Genomic DNA, 21,588 nt, shown 5'->3' with positions numbered 1-21,588 from the left:
TACGGGGATCCTCTTCAGTTCTGGAAGTATACGATTCAATCTAAATCCATCCTGATCGTCCATATAGCTACATACCGTGAGGCCGACAACAACGCACCGTCGATATGCTACGAGATGGGGGATGAAAGGTTGATATGCTGGTTTTGTAAGGAGAAACCGACGCGTATAATTTGGAGAGGATCCTACCTACGAGCCATGGTGTGTATATATATACACGAATGGAGGGGGAAGCCGATGCTACTGTCAGTTAACTGGTTGCCTCTTTTCTCTGTTCGCTTCGTTCTCTTCGTTGCTTTGTTCGAGATCAGCGGCGAGATCGGTGGAATAGGTGAGCTTCCTTCTTCCGATCGTGATCTCTCGCTTCGTTCCTCTTCCACCAGCTGTTTGTCGTTGATATCCTCTGCTTCTACTTCTAATCGTAGGAATTGTACTCCGGTTTCCGATAAGGGCGATGGTATCGCGACGGATAGTCGCTGATGGCCGAGATTAGGGTTTTCGTTTCTTATTTTCTCTTTTGATATGCTATGTTCGTACGTTTAGCTTACTCTTGATGATGATTCGCAATCTTGAAAGATTTGTTACATATGACGACGATTTCAAAGCATCGGCAAGTGTTACGGTGGATTGGGATATCAAGATATGGTGGTTTATGAATGATGATGTTACTGCGTTAAATGCAAGATGTCATGATTGATGGTTAGAGTTCGTGTTAACACACAACAGAATGCTGGGGTTTTAGGTTATAGAAAGGAATGAAGAAGCTTAAATAGAAGTTTCTTGCTCCTGCTTTAGTTGTAAAGGAGGATTCAACAATAGGTAATTAACTGCATCAGAAAATTCTATTGGCATTTCGTATAACAGATATCCAAAAAAAATTAGTAGTTCGTAGCGGCCTCCACGGGTAGTCAGTATACCTATGATGTGATATGTTCTGAACAATTGATAAAGTATTAGTCATCTTTGATATCATTTAAGACAAAAGGATGTTTAGATTCTACATGGCTGCTAGCACAGATTAGTTTCTTGAGGTTCAAATAGGATCAGTAGATGAGAAGGTAGAACTCAAAGCAAAAGAAGGATTGTGGGGAGGGATCTTTTACATGGCATCGAGGACAGCTCATCATAGTAATGTCTGTGACTCTGGCTGAGGAGGATGCTTCACTTAGTGGGCAATTATTTTTGTAATTTGTTCTTCTAAATTAGGATACTTCTGTAGATTTTTCATTTTATCATCTATATTTAAATCCTTGAATATGTATGAAGTCTCAAAGTAGTTATTATGGCTGACTTCATTTCCTAGTTTTTGTACTAGATTATGCTAAGCTGTGCAAGATGTATACCGTTGCATTGGACTATGCTATCATTAGAGTTATTATGTTGCAAGGACACCCAATTGAATCACCTGTGTGGCACGAGGATGTGAAGAGTGTATTAGAATGTGTGAGCCAATGTCGATGTCAAGTAGCAAATAGAGATTATGACACATAAATTGTCATGCCACATTGCCAACAGGAAGCTAATTAAATGCAGTGAAATTTAGCTATGAATTCGAAATTTATCTATGAATGTTTTTTGTGATGTTAGATCCCTTTGAATGTGTTTAACTTTTCTTAAGAGCATTAGAGTTTTTAGATCACACTTTGAGATTATTTTGTTATTCCATGGAATGATTAGTGTATCTGACTCATGTCATCATCATTCTCGGGGGATATCCCAGCACTTGAGAATATTTAGATGAAGACATTGAAAATACGCATTGAGAGTGTGAGGAACTGCGGTTTGTAATATAACCCGAATGGGACATTGTAGATGTTTGAAGGCAAATACGATGTTACTCTTGTAGAAAGTAGAATAATGAAGATGAAAGAGTGGAAGAAGAACAAATTAGGTGAAGTATGTGAAATTTATCATGTGTTTTTGGCTTAAGAATTTATGTTTATTAATTTGTAACTTTCCTTATATCCTGATTTATTGACTACTTAATTAGTCAAAAGTAATTCTTCTTACAAGCAATATGATTCCTGTCGATGACTTTAGCCTATACTTAGCAACTACTAGCTCAAGATAAGATTCTATATCAACTTCAAACTAGACAAAATAAAAGATAACAATATATCCTAATTAGTAACTACATATAACTTAAAAAAGATAACCAGGTATCCTAAATAGTAATTACACATTACTTGAAACTCCTACTTTAACTCAAATATAGATCATTCTAAAATTATGTTATAATTGGATTTAATTTATCACTAGGTCAATTTTTTCTGCATTGCAAATTGTGAACTCGATATAGAACCATAGGTGCAAGTGGTAGATTGAAGCTGAATATCATCAGAATCTAGGATCAGAGGGGGAGCTACACTAAACAAGTATTTTCTGTGTAAATGCTGCACATGTATGTTTATATAGCTACATACTGTTTTATTTTCTTCTTCTGCTACCATATACTAGAGAAAAGCAGTTGGGCCTGCTTTATGAGCTTCAAGGACATTCACACAGTTCTTTGTTATGTGAGTGGACTTAATTATTCCACATTTTAGATGAGTAATAGCATATAATGCAAGAGATTTCTGATATTTGGTGTCTGCACTTATGTTGAGAGCGTGCAACACCTCGCAAAGTACTAAAGGAAATCAGATGTTTGATATTTGGCACCTATTGTTGGCTTGGAGCACTTGTCATCAAATTGTTTCACTTGTGTTTATCAAAACAACGCAGTGTATGTTGTTTTCTTGGTTCACCACTGCAACATGCATAAAGACATTCTGTTGACTTGTTGAGATATCCTAATGATTAGTGTATTATCTATCATAAGTTTGAGTACATTTATGTTCATCTTGTACGTTGTTTAATATAATAAAAATATCTGATTAATCTTTTTCAGAAAATAGGAAGGTTCGTTACTACTTTTATAAATGGGCTTTTGTGATGGTTTCATGCATGCTTGGAAAATAGATGCAAATGTCATCCACATAAATTCAAACTTTCTTATTGAGTTATTGAGATGCTTGATGTTCGGTTTAGTTGGATCATATGATAATATTTTGTGTTTATGATCCGTAGATTTTTGTTGTTTTACCATCTCAAAGATCACATGTTAATATGTTTTAAATATTAGCATAGCTAAATTCCTTTCAGGCAAGCTTTGTGACTTTGTAAATGCCTGGACAGGGTCCTTCTCACATATCATTGTTTCCATGTTTTACTCCGATTTCCTTGTAAGTATTTCGACCTCCCACATTGTCTCATTTATATTTTTTCAACAGGTGTATCTTTTGCTTACTGCATGTTCTTTTTACGATGCTAAATCGTAAATCCTTATAACTTATTCTGCTATATTTCTTTAAATTGCATCTTCAAGTTACATCACTTTCCAATTACTAAGACCAATCATCTATTTGTATTGTCATTAAAGGCACCAATTGTCCACATGGTTTTGTTTTGAGTTAGGGGAAGCCATTACTTTAACAAATATCAATTCAATTTAAAAACATAATTTTTAGTTTATATGAATCCAAAAACTTAATTCCTCAATTATGAGCCAAATCTAGTATATGTAACTACAGATGTTTGAGTTAAAGTGGTCTGGATTAACCAAAACTTAACTTCTAGGTTATGAGCCAAATCGAGTATATGTGATTAGAGATGTTTGAGTTAAGCTGGTCAGGATCAACCAGATACCAATTCAACCTGATTGACTCAATCAATCTTTTAATTTTTCACTTTTCGCTCATTCAAATCAAAATTTTTTTTTATGATGCCATGTTAAAATTAAATATTGATAAACTTAAGTCAAACTTGTTAGGGTTAATATATATCAGGACAAATACTAATTTAATCCAAAATTTTAATCTTCTTATTTGTAGTTCAAACCGAACTTATATAACTCACTCTTTCAATCCTTAATGAGGGGATTATCATCCTAGTCTACTTTGTTTTATCTTATATACATGAATATTTTTATTTTATTTTTGTTCATATGTGAGTTCATTGTTTTTTAATTTTTATTCAACAATTATGTGGTGATTGAGCCGAGAATGAACCAGCAGACTTGTGTTTGTGCTCGGCTCAATTTCAAGATCTCAATTATTTGTTCGGTCTTTTGTCGAACTTTGAATTGCACCGTCGAACTCAAAGAAGGTTAGAAGGGAATTGGTAAGCAACTGATGGACTCTGTTGATCGATTCTTGATTTGTTAACAGTGGATGACAATGCTCGGGAACTAGTGTTCATTTTCAACAACTTGGGGGATCACAATAAATTTGGATTTTAGGTTTGTCAGCAAAAATTGTCATTGGTATTTGAGTCAACTCGACGTGATTCGAATATGAAGGTGTAGGAATGTTCGAGGTGATGACTGGGATGGCTCTGAGGTGGCTCTAGGAGGAAGTGTCAGGCCCTTGCGGTGCTACTTGCACTAAGATCGATATTGAGGAAATTTTTTTAATTCGATCTCTTCGATGCTCAAGTGAGTGAATAAGGTACTTTCGTAGGTATGTATTTTTCTTGGAAAGAGAGAGCTCCTAGCATTGTGCCTAGTGATTTAAATAGACACTCGCGCTTGCCTAATTGCCTCATGTGTGCATCAGGTGGCTTGCTTCAATGAGGCGTCGCTTGGGCGCTCGCCCGAACGCAAGCGTTGGGCGCTTGGGGTGAGCGTCCAATTCTATTAGGCGAATCAAATTGGTACGAGGCTAGTTCAGTTCGTAATTTCATACCTAAAAACCACACTTCACGATCATGCGACCTCGAGGAACTTTAGCTTTGCTTCTACCTTCGCCATCGATGCTTTCTAACGTTGCCTTCATCATGGACGCAACAAATCGAGCCTTCCTTTGTTGTCTATGGACGAGTCCGACGACCCTCATAATGTCCTTTTGTTGTCGCTTCCTTCCATCGTCGAAGGAGAGGATCGTAGGTTTCTTCACCATTGATGGACGCTCTCTGGAGCTTCCGTCGCAATCATTATTGTTGTTCGTAATTTTCGTCATTGTTGCCCGCAGCTTTCGCCATTGTTGTTGCTATTGTTCGTAGCTTTCGTCGTTGTCACTACTACTATTCGTAACTTTGCTCATTGTCGTTGTTGTTGTCCATAGCTTCTGTCGCTATTGCTTTCGTCGTTCGTAGTGCTATCGCAACTATCTTAAACTAATTTTTCGTCTGCTATTATCTCCCTTTGTTACTGTAAACATTTTTTTTCTTCCCCCTCTAACTTTAAGTAATATACTATTAATAGTATATTTTTAATTTAATATCATATTTTAATTTAAATTATCATATTATATATATTTTATATTTTAATATTTCAGAGAATATTTTTTTCTCTCCTTCTAATTTAAGTAATATATTGTTAACAGTATATTTTTAATTTGATATTATATTTTTATTTAAATAATTATATTTTTAATTATAGTATATATATTTTTATATTTTAATGTTTCAGAACATCTTACTTTGCTCGGGAAATTACTTAGGCAACTGCCTTGAGTGTTTTGGGATTTTGACGCCTAACGCTTCATGCGTTTTAAGATTTTGGCGTCTTTTGATGCTTAGCGTTTTTTAAATTATTGATTATGTTAGGGATTAGCTTTTATACATTATCTTGGAAGGGCGGTAGGGGAGAGACACCTTCAAAATTCTTGTTCTTAATTTTTATCGACGTGGGTAAATAAGTGGAAGGTGACCTAAAAGTTTTTCTTTCATGATGATTTTCATGTCATGATGATGAATCAGATACTGATTAGCAATCAGTATATTTCGTTCTCGAAGGAGAAGTTATAGATTTTAATGGCAATAGCAGTGACAGTCATTTGACAGTGTGCTAGGGCTCTGATCGAGCATACCTTTTGGTAGAGCGGTGGAGAAAGGATAATGATTCAGGTTGACCAACCTATTATATATATCGGAGTATTATGGGACATCATGAAAACCAAGTCAGTTCACAAACATCGAGCTAGCTAAGCTTGGACCGTTCAAGTGTCATTTAACTAAGATGTTGGAGCTTTTATATATAGATCCAACTCGGTGATTTTTATGTTTACCTCTCTACGCGACCAATCTCTCACTGTAATGATCTGTCATAGGCTCCGTGTGGCTGTGCCGCACACACTTGAAGTCCATGGGCTTGCAACGTTTTCTGGACCGTCAGGCCCCGTCTGTTGAGAACCCCACCATCTTTGGCCATACCTATTGCGAATGATGGCAACGCGTTATACTACGCAGCAATTGCCCACTATACATCGACCTGTTTACAAAAAGTGGGTGTCATCCCTCATCAATCAACCCAACAGTGACGAAGTGGAATGCCACCCGTCTTTGTTGCAGGGGCCAATGTCACGTCGTGTTCTATTTCTGCTCGCATACTTCCTCTCCATCATTGATGTTTACTGTATGTTTTGGCCCTTGCCGTCAGCTACTCTTCACGCTAGGTTTCAGCTCCACCCCGGCGTTGGCACTTGGCAGGTTGGTTGGACCATCGAGAAATTAGCCCCGGTGGGTAACGAGGCCATCACGTCGTGGTATGCATGTTCTACTCTGTCGAACATGTCAATCACCTACGTTATTCTCTAGTCACGTGGGGAAGACATTGATGGACACGTACCCTCGCGTAGTGTGTATCTAGGAAGATTCAAAGTACGTTTGGAACACATTAGAAATGTGATTCGATACATATTTTTCTTCTAATTTTATTTTATTTTTAAACCTTCACGATGAGAAATTTCTGCTAGTCGTTAGATGTTGACACGCCATTCTCCTTGACCAGCACTAGTGGACCATACCCATTCCACCAATTAGCGAAATCCTGTAGTGGAATGGTCGTTGATGACTCTGAAAGTCTGACTCCCTCACGAACTCAATTGTGCTGACCATCGCTCTCTTTCTTTTCGTTTGTCAACTCCCCGTTGCATCTTTTTATACCTTTTGACGAGAATTGAGCTACACTGAAGTGATCTGATTGATCCTCAGTGCGCTACTTGTGAAGTCCAGTGCATGCATACATATTGACAGTCAACAAGGTAAGCATTATAGTAAGATGGTAATTTGAGGCTCGTGATTGGAGTGATAATTGGAGACCAAAATATTGTATAGTTTGACTTTTAAAGCCTTTTCCCGGCTTCTATTAAGTGCAAGTCAATCTTCTGTTGCCGCCCACCCCCACCGCACTCGAGGGCGGTTCAGATAAGGGAGTTGTTTTATCCTCGTAGGGATCGAGGGTGGCCTCCATTTTGGAGAACACCTATATCGCTCTAATGTTGTCGTTGAGTGATGAAAAAGTAGGCCTGATTAAGGTTGAAAGATGGGGAAATAGATGACAAAGCAGGTCTGATCAACTGCTTAATTCTTTGTTTGTAGGATGGTGCCAGTGACATAACTGCTGTCGTCACAACCTTCGATGGGGTGTCCTTGATTCCTGAACTGTTTCGGTGCTGAAATCGATGGCATCGGTTTTTCAAAATCAGAAACGGAAACTAAATCGAAATAGGCGGATTTGGATTCCGGTTTGAATGGTTAATTTTTTATATTTTATATTTTATGTTTTTAATTATTAAATATTTAAAATATTCTTGAAAATAACAGTTATATGGCTAATGTGACGGGGTAAACTGATCATTTACTTCTCCAACCAGGTGTTGGATTGATCGTTTGAGCTTCAATAGTTGATGAAATCTTTTTAATTATTTTTAAATCATGATATCGATGTTTTGAATGGGAATCGAAATCGAAATTGTTGATTTTGGTTTCACAAACCCAAGAGCCAAAACCAAATCATCTAGGGGGTCAATACATGTTGGTTTGAAACCGATTAATTGTTGAATCGATTTGATGATCCGAGCTATTCTAGGGGCCTAAAAAGGTAAAGACCTTTATTATTCTCTCTCCTTATCATTGAAAGCACTTATTATTCTTTCTTGGTTTTCTTCATAGCTTCTTTGTCTCTGTCATTATTTTTCTCTGCTCTTTCTTCGTCACCTTCTTTCTTGAGTTTTGTATGCGGTGGTTTTGACTCGTAACTTGTGGTCGAGGAAAGAACACTTAGAATCCGATAGGTGTGGACGAATGTCTCTCTCATGGCACTCGGACGCCCATATGATAATCGCGTGGGATCCATGTGACCACGCATGGGCCACCAACCAATCGTAATAAGGCGTTCAGTTATGAGCCCTTTTGTCTGCGTGTCAAGCTTTCTCAGTGGAAGGGTTGCTTTCACTTTGACGGTGAAAGCTAGCAAATTTATATAAAAATGGCCTCGTGCCTTCCATGCAGCGATTTATATATCCCTTCGTAATTTTTCGTGACGGGAGAAAAGTTAACAAATTCTCTTCCGAGTTTGTTTGATGTGTAGCTATCATGGTTTATCTTTATGCGGTTCCCAAAAGAAAAATGTATCTACGTTAGTGTCTCTTCCCCACTACTTTACTTTCTAATTCTCGACACCGTTTTGACTGTGCTTTTTATTCCCATACCATCACGCACTAAAAGAGTGGCCATCGAATTTTTGATGGGAAGTCCATTTGTGTCCGGACATCATGATAATTAAGTCATAGCCCATAAGTGATTCATGTATTAGAGTTGGTGGGATGCCGTTTGTGAGAACCATATCAAAAGTGAATAGTTTTTTTCTTTTACCTAAGGGATGAGGGTGGGATTCAAGCTTAATATTTTTATGAACTTGATAGTGATCTTTTACGCCGTAGTAGATGTAGTCAGCATAGCTTGGTTCGGTCCCGGGTGCATAAGATCGTTCACATCAATATTTGGTTGACGGTGATTGTGCTTTAGTGAGGTCGGGCTTGGGCTCTAGCTTTGAAGTCGGGGAATTCCCTTTGGCTGATCGTCTTTTTTCTGTCAACGAACCTGCACATAGATCGGAGTCGAGAGGAGGGTTTCCGACTTTGACTCATCTGAAGATCTTGTTAGTATTGAGTGGAAAAATCGTCACTCATATTGTCGCACCCACGAGGGGTTTTATTCTTCCCCCTCAAGGAACTAATCGTACCTGTCATATTTATGATCGTCGATATTGTACTTGATCGGTGTCGTCTTGAATCTTGTAGAATGGTGTGGTACTCAGTCGGCGTTGTCTTGATCTTTGTGGGATGGCATTGTACTCGGTCGGTGCCGATTCAATCTTTATGGGTCGGCGCTGTACTCGATCGGCATCGATCCGGTCTGTACGGGTCGACGCGGTACTCGGTCGGTGCCATTCGACTTTTGCGGAATCGACGTTGGTTGAGGGGTACAGTCTGACATGTTGACCTTGATGCTGATGTGATTGTGAATAATGGTAGGAGAACATGTTACCAAAATATGTCTTATCAGAACTATTAAAGTTTTATCAGATAAACTAACCTATATCTTTGAAAGTCATAGTTACTGAAGAAAACCTCGTCATCCACACAGTGGAGCCTCATGTTTTATATTTGATAGTGGGTGTCGTGTAAATATATTTTGATCCATTGGGTAGGAATTAATTAGTCTGCTACACAATTAGTTATCCTACTTTCCTATATTTAAAACAATACTTTGCGATTATGATGGTGATTTGTTCATAAGATTCCACTAATCATTACTGGTAGGGTTTATAATGCTACACGTATATCCTACAATATGTATATATCCAAAGATTTTTTTCTTTTTTAATATTTTTAAATATTTTCTACTATGAGAAATAAAATTTGATGTCCGATTTTTTAATTAGTTTTTGTACATTATCTTACATGTATATGACCTCTATATTCATATATGTTTCAAGTTTAAATTGAATTCACATATATCATTTCAAATAATTATGATATTCATAGGAAATCTATATTGAAATTTTTAATCTCTAATCGAGTATGAGAGATATGTAGAAAATATTTATTTATGTGAGATGGAAGAAGATCGACTAACATGGTAAGGATTGAGAGTTGGGACCCACAACCTAAAGCCTAATCTTTTATGTTGAATTGGTATTGTACTTGATGTATATTAATTCATTAATTTGATTTTTTTTGCTATTCACTCTTTAGACAATCAATAACCTACAGGAAAAAATAATAAATAAAGCAATAAAATTGTAGCAATATTCTTTTGGTAAGGATCGCTAGGTTTTTGGACGCACGGAGTAGGTGCAACCAGACGAGTGGAATAGATTCTAGGGGTCAAAACCACCTGTGGAGGAGCTAGTGGGTCACGCTTGAGCTGGTGGCGTGTTGCTCCCCGCTATCACGGGAGCATTGACGACACAATCAGTCAACCCACGAACTCCAATCTCCCACCTCAACGTCAAAGGTTTGAATTTAGTTTTTCTTGAATTCTTGGTTTATAATATGAGCGTCGGGTAATGAGAATTATACTGGCATAGTTTCGTGTGGAAATGAGAGTTACATGGGGTACACTCTACAGTCTCTTTCTAGAAAATTATATGTTTTTTTTCGATACATTAAAACAATATTTTACTACCAATGAGGAATTATCAATATATAAGATCATAATCATTAATAAATAAAAATCCATATTATCAAAAGTTTTTCTACATTTATTTATAGTACAAAATGAGATAATTGTCCACTTTTATATTTTTAAAGTAATAATAATGATAATAATAATAATAATAATATTCCTCCGTTGATAAAATTTGCGATCTTGAAAAGTATTATGATCATCCAATAAGAAAATTTCAATTTATATAAATCAACAATTTGAACACCTTTTGTGACCGGGGTTGCCCCCTCCGGTGCAATCAAATGCCTCACTTTCGCTTTAGAGAAACTACAGTGATTCTTCACTGTGATTATAGTGAGTGGATCAACGTCATGAGCCATTTTATACACGCACAGTGTGGATTATGACAGGCAGTAAAGAGTGATTTGGCTGAAAAGACGGAAGGTGTGCAACTGCCGTTTTATTGCGTAACTGGAAGATACGTTCGAATTTTGTCCGGTGACACATGGACTCGTGCATCTGTGGGCATACAGTCTCCTGGGAAATGACAATTCCAAAACCATGGTTTGGATCAGCTACCATGGAGTGCGAGTGGCTTTCGTCCCTCTGCGGTCACTCATTTTTCCCTTTCTTTTTCCTCCGGTGGTGAAACCTCGTAAGACATGCGTATTCTTAGAAAAGAAACCATCCCCAGGCCCAAGAAGATCGACTCTCACAGACGACGAGGTTGACAGTGCTTTGACGCTTGCATCCCATTGTGTGTCAACAGCAAGATGAACCTCGGGATTTGAAGTTGAAAGAAGCTGCAACGCTTTGCAGTTTGACAACATTGCGTGGCCCTCGCGTCCGTTCGTGCTGAGATCACCTGGTTTGATGACTGGCCCAGCAGCCGTCCTTGCTTTCTCCTCTTCTCAAGGGGAAAGCAATGGATGGATTAAATTTCTTGGTCATTCCTCAGGTGATTTCTGTTTCTTCATTTCTATTTTTTTATTCCCCAGGGCCTCCATTCTGAAACGCTCCAAATAAAAAAGGATCTAACTGGTGATACCTGGCTCTCGGTGGTACACCCACACGTCAGTTGCATGTTTACAGCGTTTTGTTGTAGTGGAGGACCAAACGTCACTCCAACAATTGCATTCTTGTTCTATTTAGGTTTAACAAAAGTGCTACAAAATGCTTGGGTTGTTAGTTCCATTGTGAAAGGAGAAAACGTTTAGGAGATGTGATGGTCTCATAATTGTCAGATTCATATGCCCCTTGATACTCTAGTAGCCGTTGGGATTATTTTGAGCCTGAATCACCATAAGTAGTGTTGATCACCGACAAGCAGCATGAGTGGAAGGTCGAGGGCGGCCACTTCTTACTTGTTCCTCTCTAACTATGTACAAGAGTTGGGAAAAGTAGGTTGATGAATATATAGGAGCTTCATAAACTAAGGCTAAAGCAACTAAAAGGTGTCAACTTTAGATAGATAGCAGAAGCTTATGAATCGAAGAGATAAGTTAGAAATTTACCTGCTCAAGACAATAATTTAAGAAAGGTTTGTGGGTGTCGAAGGTTAGGTGAGAGAGAAACATTAACTCCTTTTCTTGTAGTTATGTTCCTGTGGAGGTGCTGGTGCATGAGGGTGCGTGCGCACAAGCTTCTGTTTGCTTTTGTAATTTGTTTATGTAGTGGCAGGTTCGTGCATCATCTTGTTCGTCACTCTCCATGGTCTTGTGGCCGGAAAAATGGCAGAGCATTTGTCTTTTGTTCTGTGTGCAACGCCAACTCAATACTAGTAGAAAATGTGCTGTTCCGAGCCTAAGTACTTTTGCTGGAATCTGGAGCTCCTGGTTTAATGCCTGCTTACCAAGATAGTGTAGGTAGAAAGATGAAGGTGGGCAGGCATTAGATATCCATACTGAGAGATGGCACCAATTGAGAAAAATGGACCGGAAATAATAGGAAATGGAATTGGAAATAAGGTTTGAATAGTGTTTAGGGACGATAAAGAAGAGTTAAAATGCTGTCGACATTGCAACAGTAGACGGAGACAAAACCTGGAAGATCATTCTTCTGGTACATTGTCACAATGTGGTGAGTAGAAAAGGGCCGTGGATCGCTTCCCTACGGGAGAAAGCGAGGGGAGTTGCAACCAGAGGTGTGTTTGTCAAGGTGGGTACAAAGGCCATTAATGTGCTGGTGGATACGTCCGCAAGAGGGACATATAGCGAGGATAGATGTAGCAATAAACTGATAAAAAAGAGAGACGAAATATGCTGCTATCTTAGCACGTAGCTACTGCTGTTCATGTCCAGACAGCGATACCAGCTTTATCTCGTCGCCAAAGGAGTTGGGTCCACTTTTAGGATCGAGACAATGGGATTGGCTTGCTACTCATATAAGCCAAACACCATACTTGTGATTTCCATATCTTCCTGTGGATGAGTCAGGTAATATCATTCCTTGAACGCTCTAATCAGGCAATCTCATGGCCAAAATGCTGTAACATTCACATTGGCTAGCAATTAGCATCATACCCCATCATATCTAAAGTTATTTATTTTTAAAAAATAAGAATAATAAACTAGGATTATAATGCTTATAACAAGATAATTTTGATTATATATATGTATATATATGATTTTTAAAAATATTCATACGTGTGAAACGAAGGACATGGATCAAGAGAATAGTGTCACATCTTTAAGGATTAAAAGAGTGAGATTTTATATATTAAATATAGCTCATAACCTAATAGGCTTAAGGTTTTTAGGTGTCAGAATATATATATATATATATATATATATATATATATATATCAAAAAGAGAAATTCTTATTCTCTTTTATAAATTTAAGCAACATGACACTGAGGTAGGTTTTGATGCTCACACGAAAAGTTAATTCTCTATCTTTATCTATTTCAAACAAAATTTGTTCATTATAAAAAAAATTATATCATCTCACAATTACACGCATTAAAATTGTTAATAAGCATTTCAAAATTATTTTTAAGATACTAGTGAAATTTTCTCTTGTAATTTTTAATATTATTTCAAAGTAATTCGCTATCTTTAGAAGCATTTCCTGTGTAATTTTTTTCTTAAGCATCGTTGCTTCATTTGATCAATATTTCAATTTAAATTACATAATCTATTTCTGGAGGTAGAATTGATTTTTATATGAAGATAATCGTAGATATTTGCTTTTTCATTTGATGGTTATACGCATAGAGTCTGATAGTACATTGGTAATAATATTTGGTTGCGAAGTACTATTTCTTTTTCGATGTGCTTCATGTGATTTTAGGTAGATATAAGTTGGTTCTTTAGCTCTTTCAATTATTTATAATGAAAATTCAATTTAAGGTCCATAGCTTTTACTTCCATAGAATTAGCCACCTGTGGTAGAAGCGGTGACGTACAAGACGCGATGAACGGGAGATGGGTTGCATTAGCCACCTATAATAGCACCCGACGACGTGAGTCATGCCGATAGCATTCGGTGCTCCATCCATATACGTTGAATGTAGCATAGAAAGATGGGCAGAGGCTGCTCTTGCAGAAAAGGAATCTCCTACTAATTGGGGGGGTGTGGTGGGGGATCACATTAATCGTGCTTACCACAACGATGTAGTAGCGTCTGCTGGGGGGAAGGGTTGCTCACGATACTGTTTCCCTTTGGAAGGTTATGGCCGAGGAGGACCACCGAGAGCGATAGCTTCAGGTGCGACTCACACCGCATCGCTAGGGACGAGCACGCCTTTGTCCTCGGCTGCAGCCCCCGGACAAAGACGTTGCACCGGAGAGGCAAAAGTTGTATCCGACTCTCTCTCTCTCTCTCTCTCCGTTGTTTCCATTTCAATTCCCGATCTTAAAACGGAAAACCATCGGAACGGTTTTCCCTTCTCCCACGTGCTCCCACTCCCCCACCATCTCTCTGGCCGAGCCTTTGGTGGTGGCGCTTTCAAGCTTTGCCTTCCCCGACAATCCAGACTCTTCACCCGCCACTCGCAGTCCTTTTCCTTCTACCGATTATGCTGGTGGAGATGATACACAACAGAAGGAAGTTCGATGGACGGATGGATGGCAAGAAGCAAAGCAATGGATTGTACACACACACAGCAATATACAAAACAGAGGACGCTCGGGGAGGGGTCCCTGCGCTTCCCTGGACATAATAATACATCAACCCCTCTCCCCGGTGGGGTGGGAAGGGGGGAATTATTGTACATAGCGGCATCACTACCTATCTGCACTCTGAACAGGAAAGAAGGAAAGAAAGAACTGCGGAAAGAATAACGGAGACCAGCTGAGCTCGGCACGCCTATCTACAGCCCCAAGAGCTACGAGCTGGTCTCTCCCCTGTACTCTCTCTCTCTCTCTCTCTCTCTCTCTCTCTCTCTCTCTCGCTCTCTCTCACTCTCCTATCTATCTATCTATCTTTAACTGTAAAAATAGCCGACGTAACCAAAACGAGAGGGGTAAAGCGACAAAAAACAAAAACAAAAAAAACAGGGAAGGAACAACATGAACGGAAGCGGGGAGACTCCGGGGTCCTCTGCAGGCATCCCTCTGGTATAATCTCCCCCGGCCAGTATCCAAGGATCACCGTCCTGTATGTCATGCCTGTGATTCCAAGTCCCTTGAGGCGATGAATGTACCGTGGAAGCCGTAGGGCACACGCGACGGCAGCTTCACCGCGGCCTCCAGCTGCATGTCTGCAGCGTTCACGATCAGTAGCTCCGACTCCGATGTGTTCTCGTTGTGCATGAAGGAGAGCACGTAACCATCGTCCTCCATCGACGACTTGGGGTCCCTCGGCACGAAGTACGGCTCGCCGCCGTACTTGCCGTCGCCGAAGATGAACTTGCTCACCGCTCCGGTGCAGAGATCGACCTTGGCGAAGCCGGACACCTTCGGCCATGGCTCCGCGATGGCCAGGTAGGCGTACCGGGTCTTCCTCCCCAACATGTTCCGGTTCACCATCCCCGCCTCCAGGTTCAATTGGTCGGCGGGGGAGAGAATGGGGCGGCGCGTCGACTTGCCGGTGTTGAGGTCGAGCCGGATTTCGGAGAGGACGCTCTTGAGGCTCTCCTCGCATTCGTTGAACACCGAGTCCGGCGGCGTCATGCAGGAGCCTATCACCACCACCTCCCCGGTGGCGGGCTCCTCCCACGCGTTCCACAGGTGGAAGCAGAAGCAGTCAGGGACGTCGACCCACCGCATCTCGGAGGCGTCGGCGGCGTACTTGGGCAGGACGCCGAAGCGGGCGGTCTTGGTCCGGTCATAGATGACCGGGGAGCCGCCGCGGATCATCTCCTGCAATTTGAACACCACTTGCTGGTCCGGCACCACGACGTAGTTCTCGGTGATGGCGAAGTCGTGCATCATGGTGGGCTGGTCTAGGGGAATATCCACGTCAGGGGACTTGTTGCCGTCGGGAGAGAAGTAGAAGTACTTGAGGTATGGCTTCCTGATGACGTCGTAGCTGAGCGCGAAGAGCTCACGCGAGGAGGGATCCAGCTTGGGGTGCGCAATCATGGAGGAGCGGAGCTGGCCGTGGAAGTCGTACCGCTCCACGGTCTCCAGGTCGCCCGAGGGAGTGACCCGGACGTGGTACGGGATGTCGTCCTCTGACATGGCGAGGAGGCGGTCGTTGAAGTAGATGAGGCCGGCGTTGGCGACGCCCATCCCGTGGCCGCCGTCCACAAGGCCGAAGAGGCTCCGCGCGTAGAAGAGCAGCAGTCGCGCGACGCCCGAGTGGCCGTGTAGCTCGCCAATTGCCTTGGGAAACACAGGCTTCCCGATGGCGCGCTCCTGCCGCAGGCGCTCCGTCTCGGTGTAGCGGCAAGCGTAGGCGGCGGCGCCGTTGCGGAGGTGGACAGCGTGCACCATGCCGTCGCCGTCGAAAAAGTGGTGTCCGGCGACGGGCTCAAACAGAGGATTGGCTCCGTTGCGGACGTAGACCCCGTTGATAAAGGGTGGGATGCGGCCCTCGACGGGGAGGTTGTGGCAGGGAGCCTGCTCGCCCACGGGAGCGAAATTGCCGGCGATCTGTACGGCGGGATCGGCGGTCTTGGGCAGGGGGTGTGGTCGCTCCAACACTTTCGATATGAAAACCTCCTCGATCGCGTCCAGCGCGGTCGCAGCGCACCGCTGGAACAAATTCCATTCTGGCCTCGCGCTGCTGTCATCGCTGCTTTGCGGCTTGCTAGCCGGCTTGGCGATGGTCGTCGTCGCCTCCTTGGGATAAGGTGCCGGGTAGTAGGCTGGGCTGGTGCTGGAGTTCAAAGCGAGGAGGGATTTGGGGGAGGCGGAACAGCGTCTTCTGGGGGCGGTGGTGGAAGATGCCTGCTTTCTGTGTAGCATAATGGATTGGGCACGCTGCAGTGCATTAAATTGGTGGGGCTTGGAGATCGGACTGGCTGCGGATCGCACATCAGGGGAAGTCATGGCGCTGGCGGCAGAGGCCATGATGTTCTTCTTCTAATTATCGGACTTGGCTATGATAGCCGATGGGTGGGGAGGTGCTTTCTTGCTCTCCTCTTCTCACCGAAGAAGCTGGGAGAGCCGGGGAAGGGGTGGTGGTTTGATTTGAAATGTTGGGAACCGGAGACTTGGCGAGGGAGATGAGTGGCGAGAGTTCCTATTTATAGAGTCGGGGAAGAAGGGAAGGGGGGCGGGGGGCGGGGGAGGGGATTCGATGAGCGGAGCTCTCCACCTCACCTCGATGCCTTGCAGAAGCCCACGTGGTGGATTGTAAAATCCCGAGTCAATAACAATTCGGTCAGCTATTTCATTTCATGGTGGTTTTGTTGGTCGGTTGGGAATCAATCTTCCACACCGCGGTCTCCACCGAAACACTGTACGCCCGCAGCACGTGGTAACCATGGATTGGTCCACCCGGTCCACCGATCAAAGCGAGAAAGAGGAAGGAACATGAAGCGTGGGAGGTGATCGGCTCGACCGGGTGACACCCCGATACATGGTGGGCTCAGGTGCGTGTCTGTGCTGAACTGGTCCTCCCCTCACTCTTCCCTGTTGTGCCTTTCGCTTGCTCTCCCCACCACCACGGTGGCCACCGTCATCGCCCTACTTTCCCCCTACATGCCAATTTACACGACAAACCTCATCATCATATATATTGCGGTCCGATCAATTACTTCCGTCTCGCGATTTCGTCTTAGCCCGTCCGTCGATAAGAGTCACCTCGCGAAGCAAATCACCAATGTGGATCGCCCACATCGGTCACGTTTCGTGGGTTTGTTTCTTTAATTGCTCCTGCTTTCGGTAATGTTTTCAAAGTTGGTGACGGCAGTCTTATCCGCCACGCCGCCGCTCCTAACTCGCGTACCCGTAGATCATTCCAGTAATCGTCGACTGTAACCAGAAAAAGTGACGGTGGGCACGAGATGAGCCCAAACCTTCGATCTAGTATTAGGTCATGAGGTTGTTAGATCAGCTTCTTTAATTGGAATTTGTTTAGATCGTACGACAACGTTTCGCTCGGACGTCATGAGGTCGCCGGTCAAAAGAGCTTCTCGCAGGGAAAAAGAAAGGGTAAAAGAAGAGGAAAGGACACCTCACGACACTCGCGGTGGATTATAATACGTCGCGTTTACGGTGAGGTGGCTTCTTGTGATCGCCATCTCGTTAATCAATTCTATCGATCGAGGTTAAGCTTTTGTGACTCCGACTCTCACCACAGATGCCTGTCGGGTATCAGTCGGGACTTGACCTGTCATCCGGTGGTGAGTACAACCATTTGGCAGGCCTTCAATCTTCCTACATCGAGCACTTTTACAGATTCATCCATTGTAGGGACCAGCACAGCAGGGTCTCCAAGATATCTGTGAATGTGAGGTTCACACTTGGGTCCTTCGCATGTTGATAAGATAACGAAACTTCCACTTTACTTTACTTTGGTCAAATGTTGGGGGGAGGGGGAAGAAGGACGAGGATTGATCCTTCGCTTGGTAGAACCTCGACCTCCCGTCTCCTCTTTTGTGACGGCACCGCCCACGCAGTGTCCGAGTCAGCTCCGTGTTCTCCCCAGTCTTCATCAAATCTCCCCTGCCAAAGGATTCGGACAAAGCCTTTACGTGTGCTTCTCTGTGTCTGCACTAAAGCGAGTGTGTGTGAGAGAGAAAGAGAGATAAAGGTGGGAGGCTTTAGATAATACTCAAAAAGAGGTCCCAACTTCCAATCATTAGCTGACACACACTAATCAACAGAGCCCAAGTTTTTGCTCTCATCTCATGGCTAACTGCCGACCGCATCCGTCGCTGACGAATTAAGAATCCATTATCGTCTATCGATTTATCTATCTTCTGCTCTTTAGAACTGCCGTCAGATCGTGCATTCTCTCGAATCAATCCACGTGCGCTGATCTCCTCCATTATTTCCCATTTAGCTCGACATTTAGGTAGGCAGGCAGGCAGAGAGTGCGTGCATTCTTCTATGACGAACCCCATGTTGGTCACTTGCCATATTTCTATTGGCTCCATCCTTAGATTTCCCATTTCTGGCCCGTAAAAGTTTGCAGTCCGCATGCCTTCTTAAACCTTCCTTCATGTGGCCTTACTTGTTAATTAACTCACGATCAACTTGCACCACTGTGATCTCCGATGCTCCGTCTAATGGCGTGACTTGAATTAATTGAAGGTCCCATGCATTTCTTTTTTCCTTCGTCTAAGTTAAGACTAGAGGGAAAGAGGCGAGAGTGAGTTCAAATTTCAGGTACGACCTCCACCGGCCCTCCAAATCCATGGGCGGAATCCAGCGGGAGGCCCTCGCTCGCTCGAGGTCAATTTAAGACCACGTGGCGACACAAGAATGTGGGCTTACCATGGGTCCCGGCCACGCACGTTGAACCACGTTCCTGGCGAAACGGCCGGGCGGGTCTGGCCAGCGGGCGGCCGGGCGGTCCAGCGGCCGCTCGGGCGGGTCATAATGACGCCTGGGCAGCCGCGCACATGCGCATCTGCGAAAGCAGGAACCCGCAACATGGCCAACCATCAACCCAACGTGGTCAAGCTCGGGGCATTGACCCCATGCCCCACCTCAGTGGACCGATATGGAGGTGCTGCCCCACCCCATCCCCGAGAATATTCCCCCCATCAACTAACTTTAAACTGCCACAGGATTAATCAACCGTCGTCTCCTCTCGTGTTTCTTATTTCTATAGCAGCAGCTGAATCAAACAAGCCTGCCTGCATGCATGCAGGTTTGATTGGTTAGGTTAGTGTCAGAGTTAATACAAAAGGGTGGTCGCAATAAATTGCGTATCCGACGCCGTCCATGTGCCGCGAATGTCAGGGACCGCCACGATCCTCAGGTGACCGCCTTCCCCAACGTCGTCGCCGCTGCACATGGCGGCACATGCCGGTGGAACGTCTGTCTCGAGGGAGGGGTAGATGTTGGGGGATCGATCTATTATTCAAACCCAAAACCACCTGCTTAATCTCCTCGTCTTCCGCGATCTACTGCGGAAGCCTCACCTTGACAAACCGCATGCTGCCGCTTGACCTTTCACCTACCCCCCATCATTGAACCACACAGCCTCCCTCACACCACCCCGGTGGAGGGAGGAATATTGCATGAGGGAAGGCCTTCTTCGCCTGAGGCCCACCGGCACACACTGCTCAGTGTCACGTCGGCTTGTTCATTATGTGCCCACACCCAACCCCCACCCCCCCCTTCCCCTCCCTAAATAAATGATGATTCCTTCATCAACCACCCGAAAAAACTACCAACTGCAAATGTGCCCACCAATCTCATGCTCATTTTAATAGTACGCTGCATTCGAGAACAATATCGAGGACAAGAGCGATGCAGGCAAGTTGGACACTGAGATCCCTCATATTAATTCGCCTCCCCTCTTAAAACAATCCATGGACATGGACATGGACATGGACATGCACAAGTTGCTTAGGAGGATGCCAATCATTGAATGAAGGATTGGAACATGGGGTTGGGCTCCTCTTCTCGATGCGCAGCGGTGTGGTGTGGTGTGGAGTGCAGTGGCTCCCGCCGTGTACATTGCCTGGGCGGCCCCGGCCACGGGCGATCCGCGCTAGGAAGTCACATGGAAGGTTGAGGCCGAAACCAGTGAGTGGGAGACACATGGTCGGTCCCTCATCCACACCATCGTACGTTTTTAACTTCCTTTTGGTCTTGATAGGATTCCTCCATCCATTATTAATTGACTTCACATATATCGTAGGGTAACTCCATACCACTGCTCAAAACACTCTCCATCGGTGCGTTGCCCACCACCTTCTCTACACCCCCCGCCTCTTCCTGGTTCATCCATCAATGATCATCTCCTTTTTGACATGACAAGAGGAACTGTTAACTCAAAGTATCTGACACCAACCTCATGCAATGTTCGCTTGGACCGACGACTCCTCTCTGCTGAGTTCTAACATTCCAATGCTGGAAATTAACCCAATAAGTTTAGAGGCGAGAAATGTGCAGGCAATGGTGAGAGAGAGAGAGAGAGAGAGAGAGAGAGAGAGAGAGACGTGAGGGACTCCGCCACTGCCTCGGCGGAAACCTCACCACTTTGACCCCATCATGTCCGATTGCTTTTCCAACGGTGACCGAATGAATACATACGGGAAAGGTTGTTTGACTCGTAGTAGCACCAGAATTAAAATATGTGGGTTTGGCATCATCGTCATCACCAAGTCAATGAGGAGATATTTCTTCGTGATCATTGACGGATCGCTGTTCCAATACTCACCTAACGAGTCCATCGTTGTGTGCATGCACGCATTAGCGATATCACCCTACAATCGTCGGGCCATTGACTAGACCCAAAATTCTCTTACTTGTGCATCAATGCGCACCAAAGTCCATTCGAAGATGTCTTGGCATGCAAAACCTACAGTTGATTGATGCATGCAACTGAAGTTGATGATTTTAATGCTCGTAGAAGAGGTGGCTACGGCAATTTAATGTGCACGTTGTCGTGTCATATGGCCATGGTCCCACACACTCATGTGCTCAACGTGCATAACGTGACATGTCCATTGCTTGGTCCCTCGCTATTGTTTAGATCCTGACAGACAGACAGACACTGGTTAGTTCTACCAAGTTTGCATGATTGTCCATTCATATTAACTCTATTTAGCCGTCAGACAATGTTGCACTGTAGTTATGGCCACA

General features: G+C 43.3%; 1 protein-coding gene across 1 annotated transcript; it reads right to left on the bottom strand.

Annotated features, from left to right (window-relative positions):
• Positions 1–14,543: 14,543 nt before the first annotated feature.
• LOC135637546 (9-cis-epoxycarotenoid dioxygenase, chloroplastic-like) lies at positions 14,544–17,066 on the bottom strand. Its single transcript, XM_065150121.1, has one exon. It carries the CDS (start codon positions 16,888–16,890, stop codon positions 15,037–15,039), a length of 1,854 nt encoding a protein of 617 aa, XP_065006193.1. The 5' UTR covers positions 16,891–17,066; the 3' UTR covers positions 14,544–15,036.
• Between the last annotated feature and the right edge of the window lie 4,522 nt (positions 17,067–21,588).

This window comes from Musa acuminata, chromosome BXJ3-5 (assembly GCF_036884655.1).
Source record: "Musa acuminata AAA Group cultivar baxijiao chromosome BXJ3-5, Cavendish_Baxijiao_AAA, whole genome shotgun sequence".
Classification (NCBI taxonomy): Eukaryota; Viridiplantae; Streptophyta; class Magnoliopsida; order Zingiberales; family Musaceae; genus Musa; species Musa acuminata.
This window is presented reverse-complemented; position numbering and strand designations above follow the sequence as displayed.

Coding starts and splice junctions, on each gene's coding strand:
- LOC135637546 (XM_065150121.1), bottom strand. CDS start 16,890: ATGGCCTCTGCCGCCAGCGCCATGACTTCCCCTGATGTGCGATCCGCA.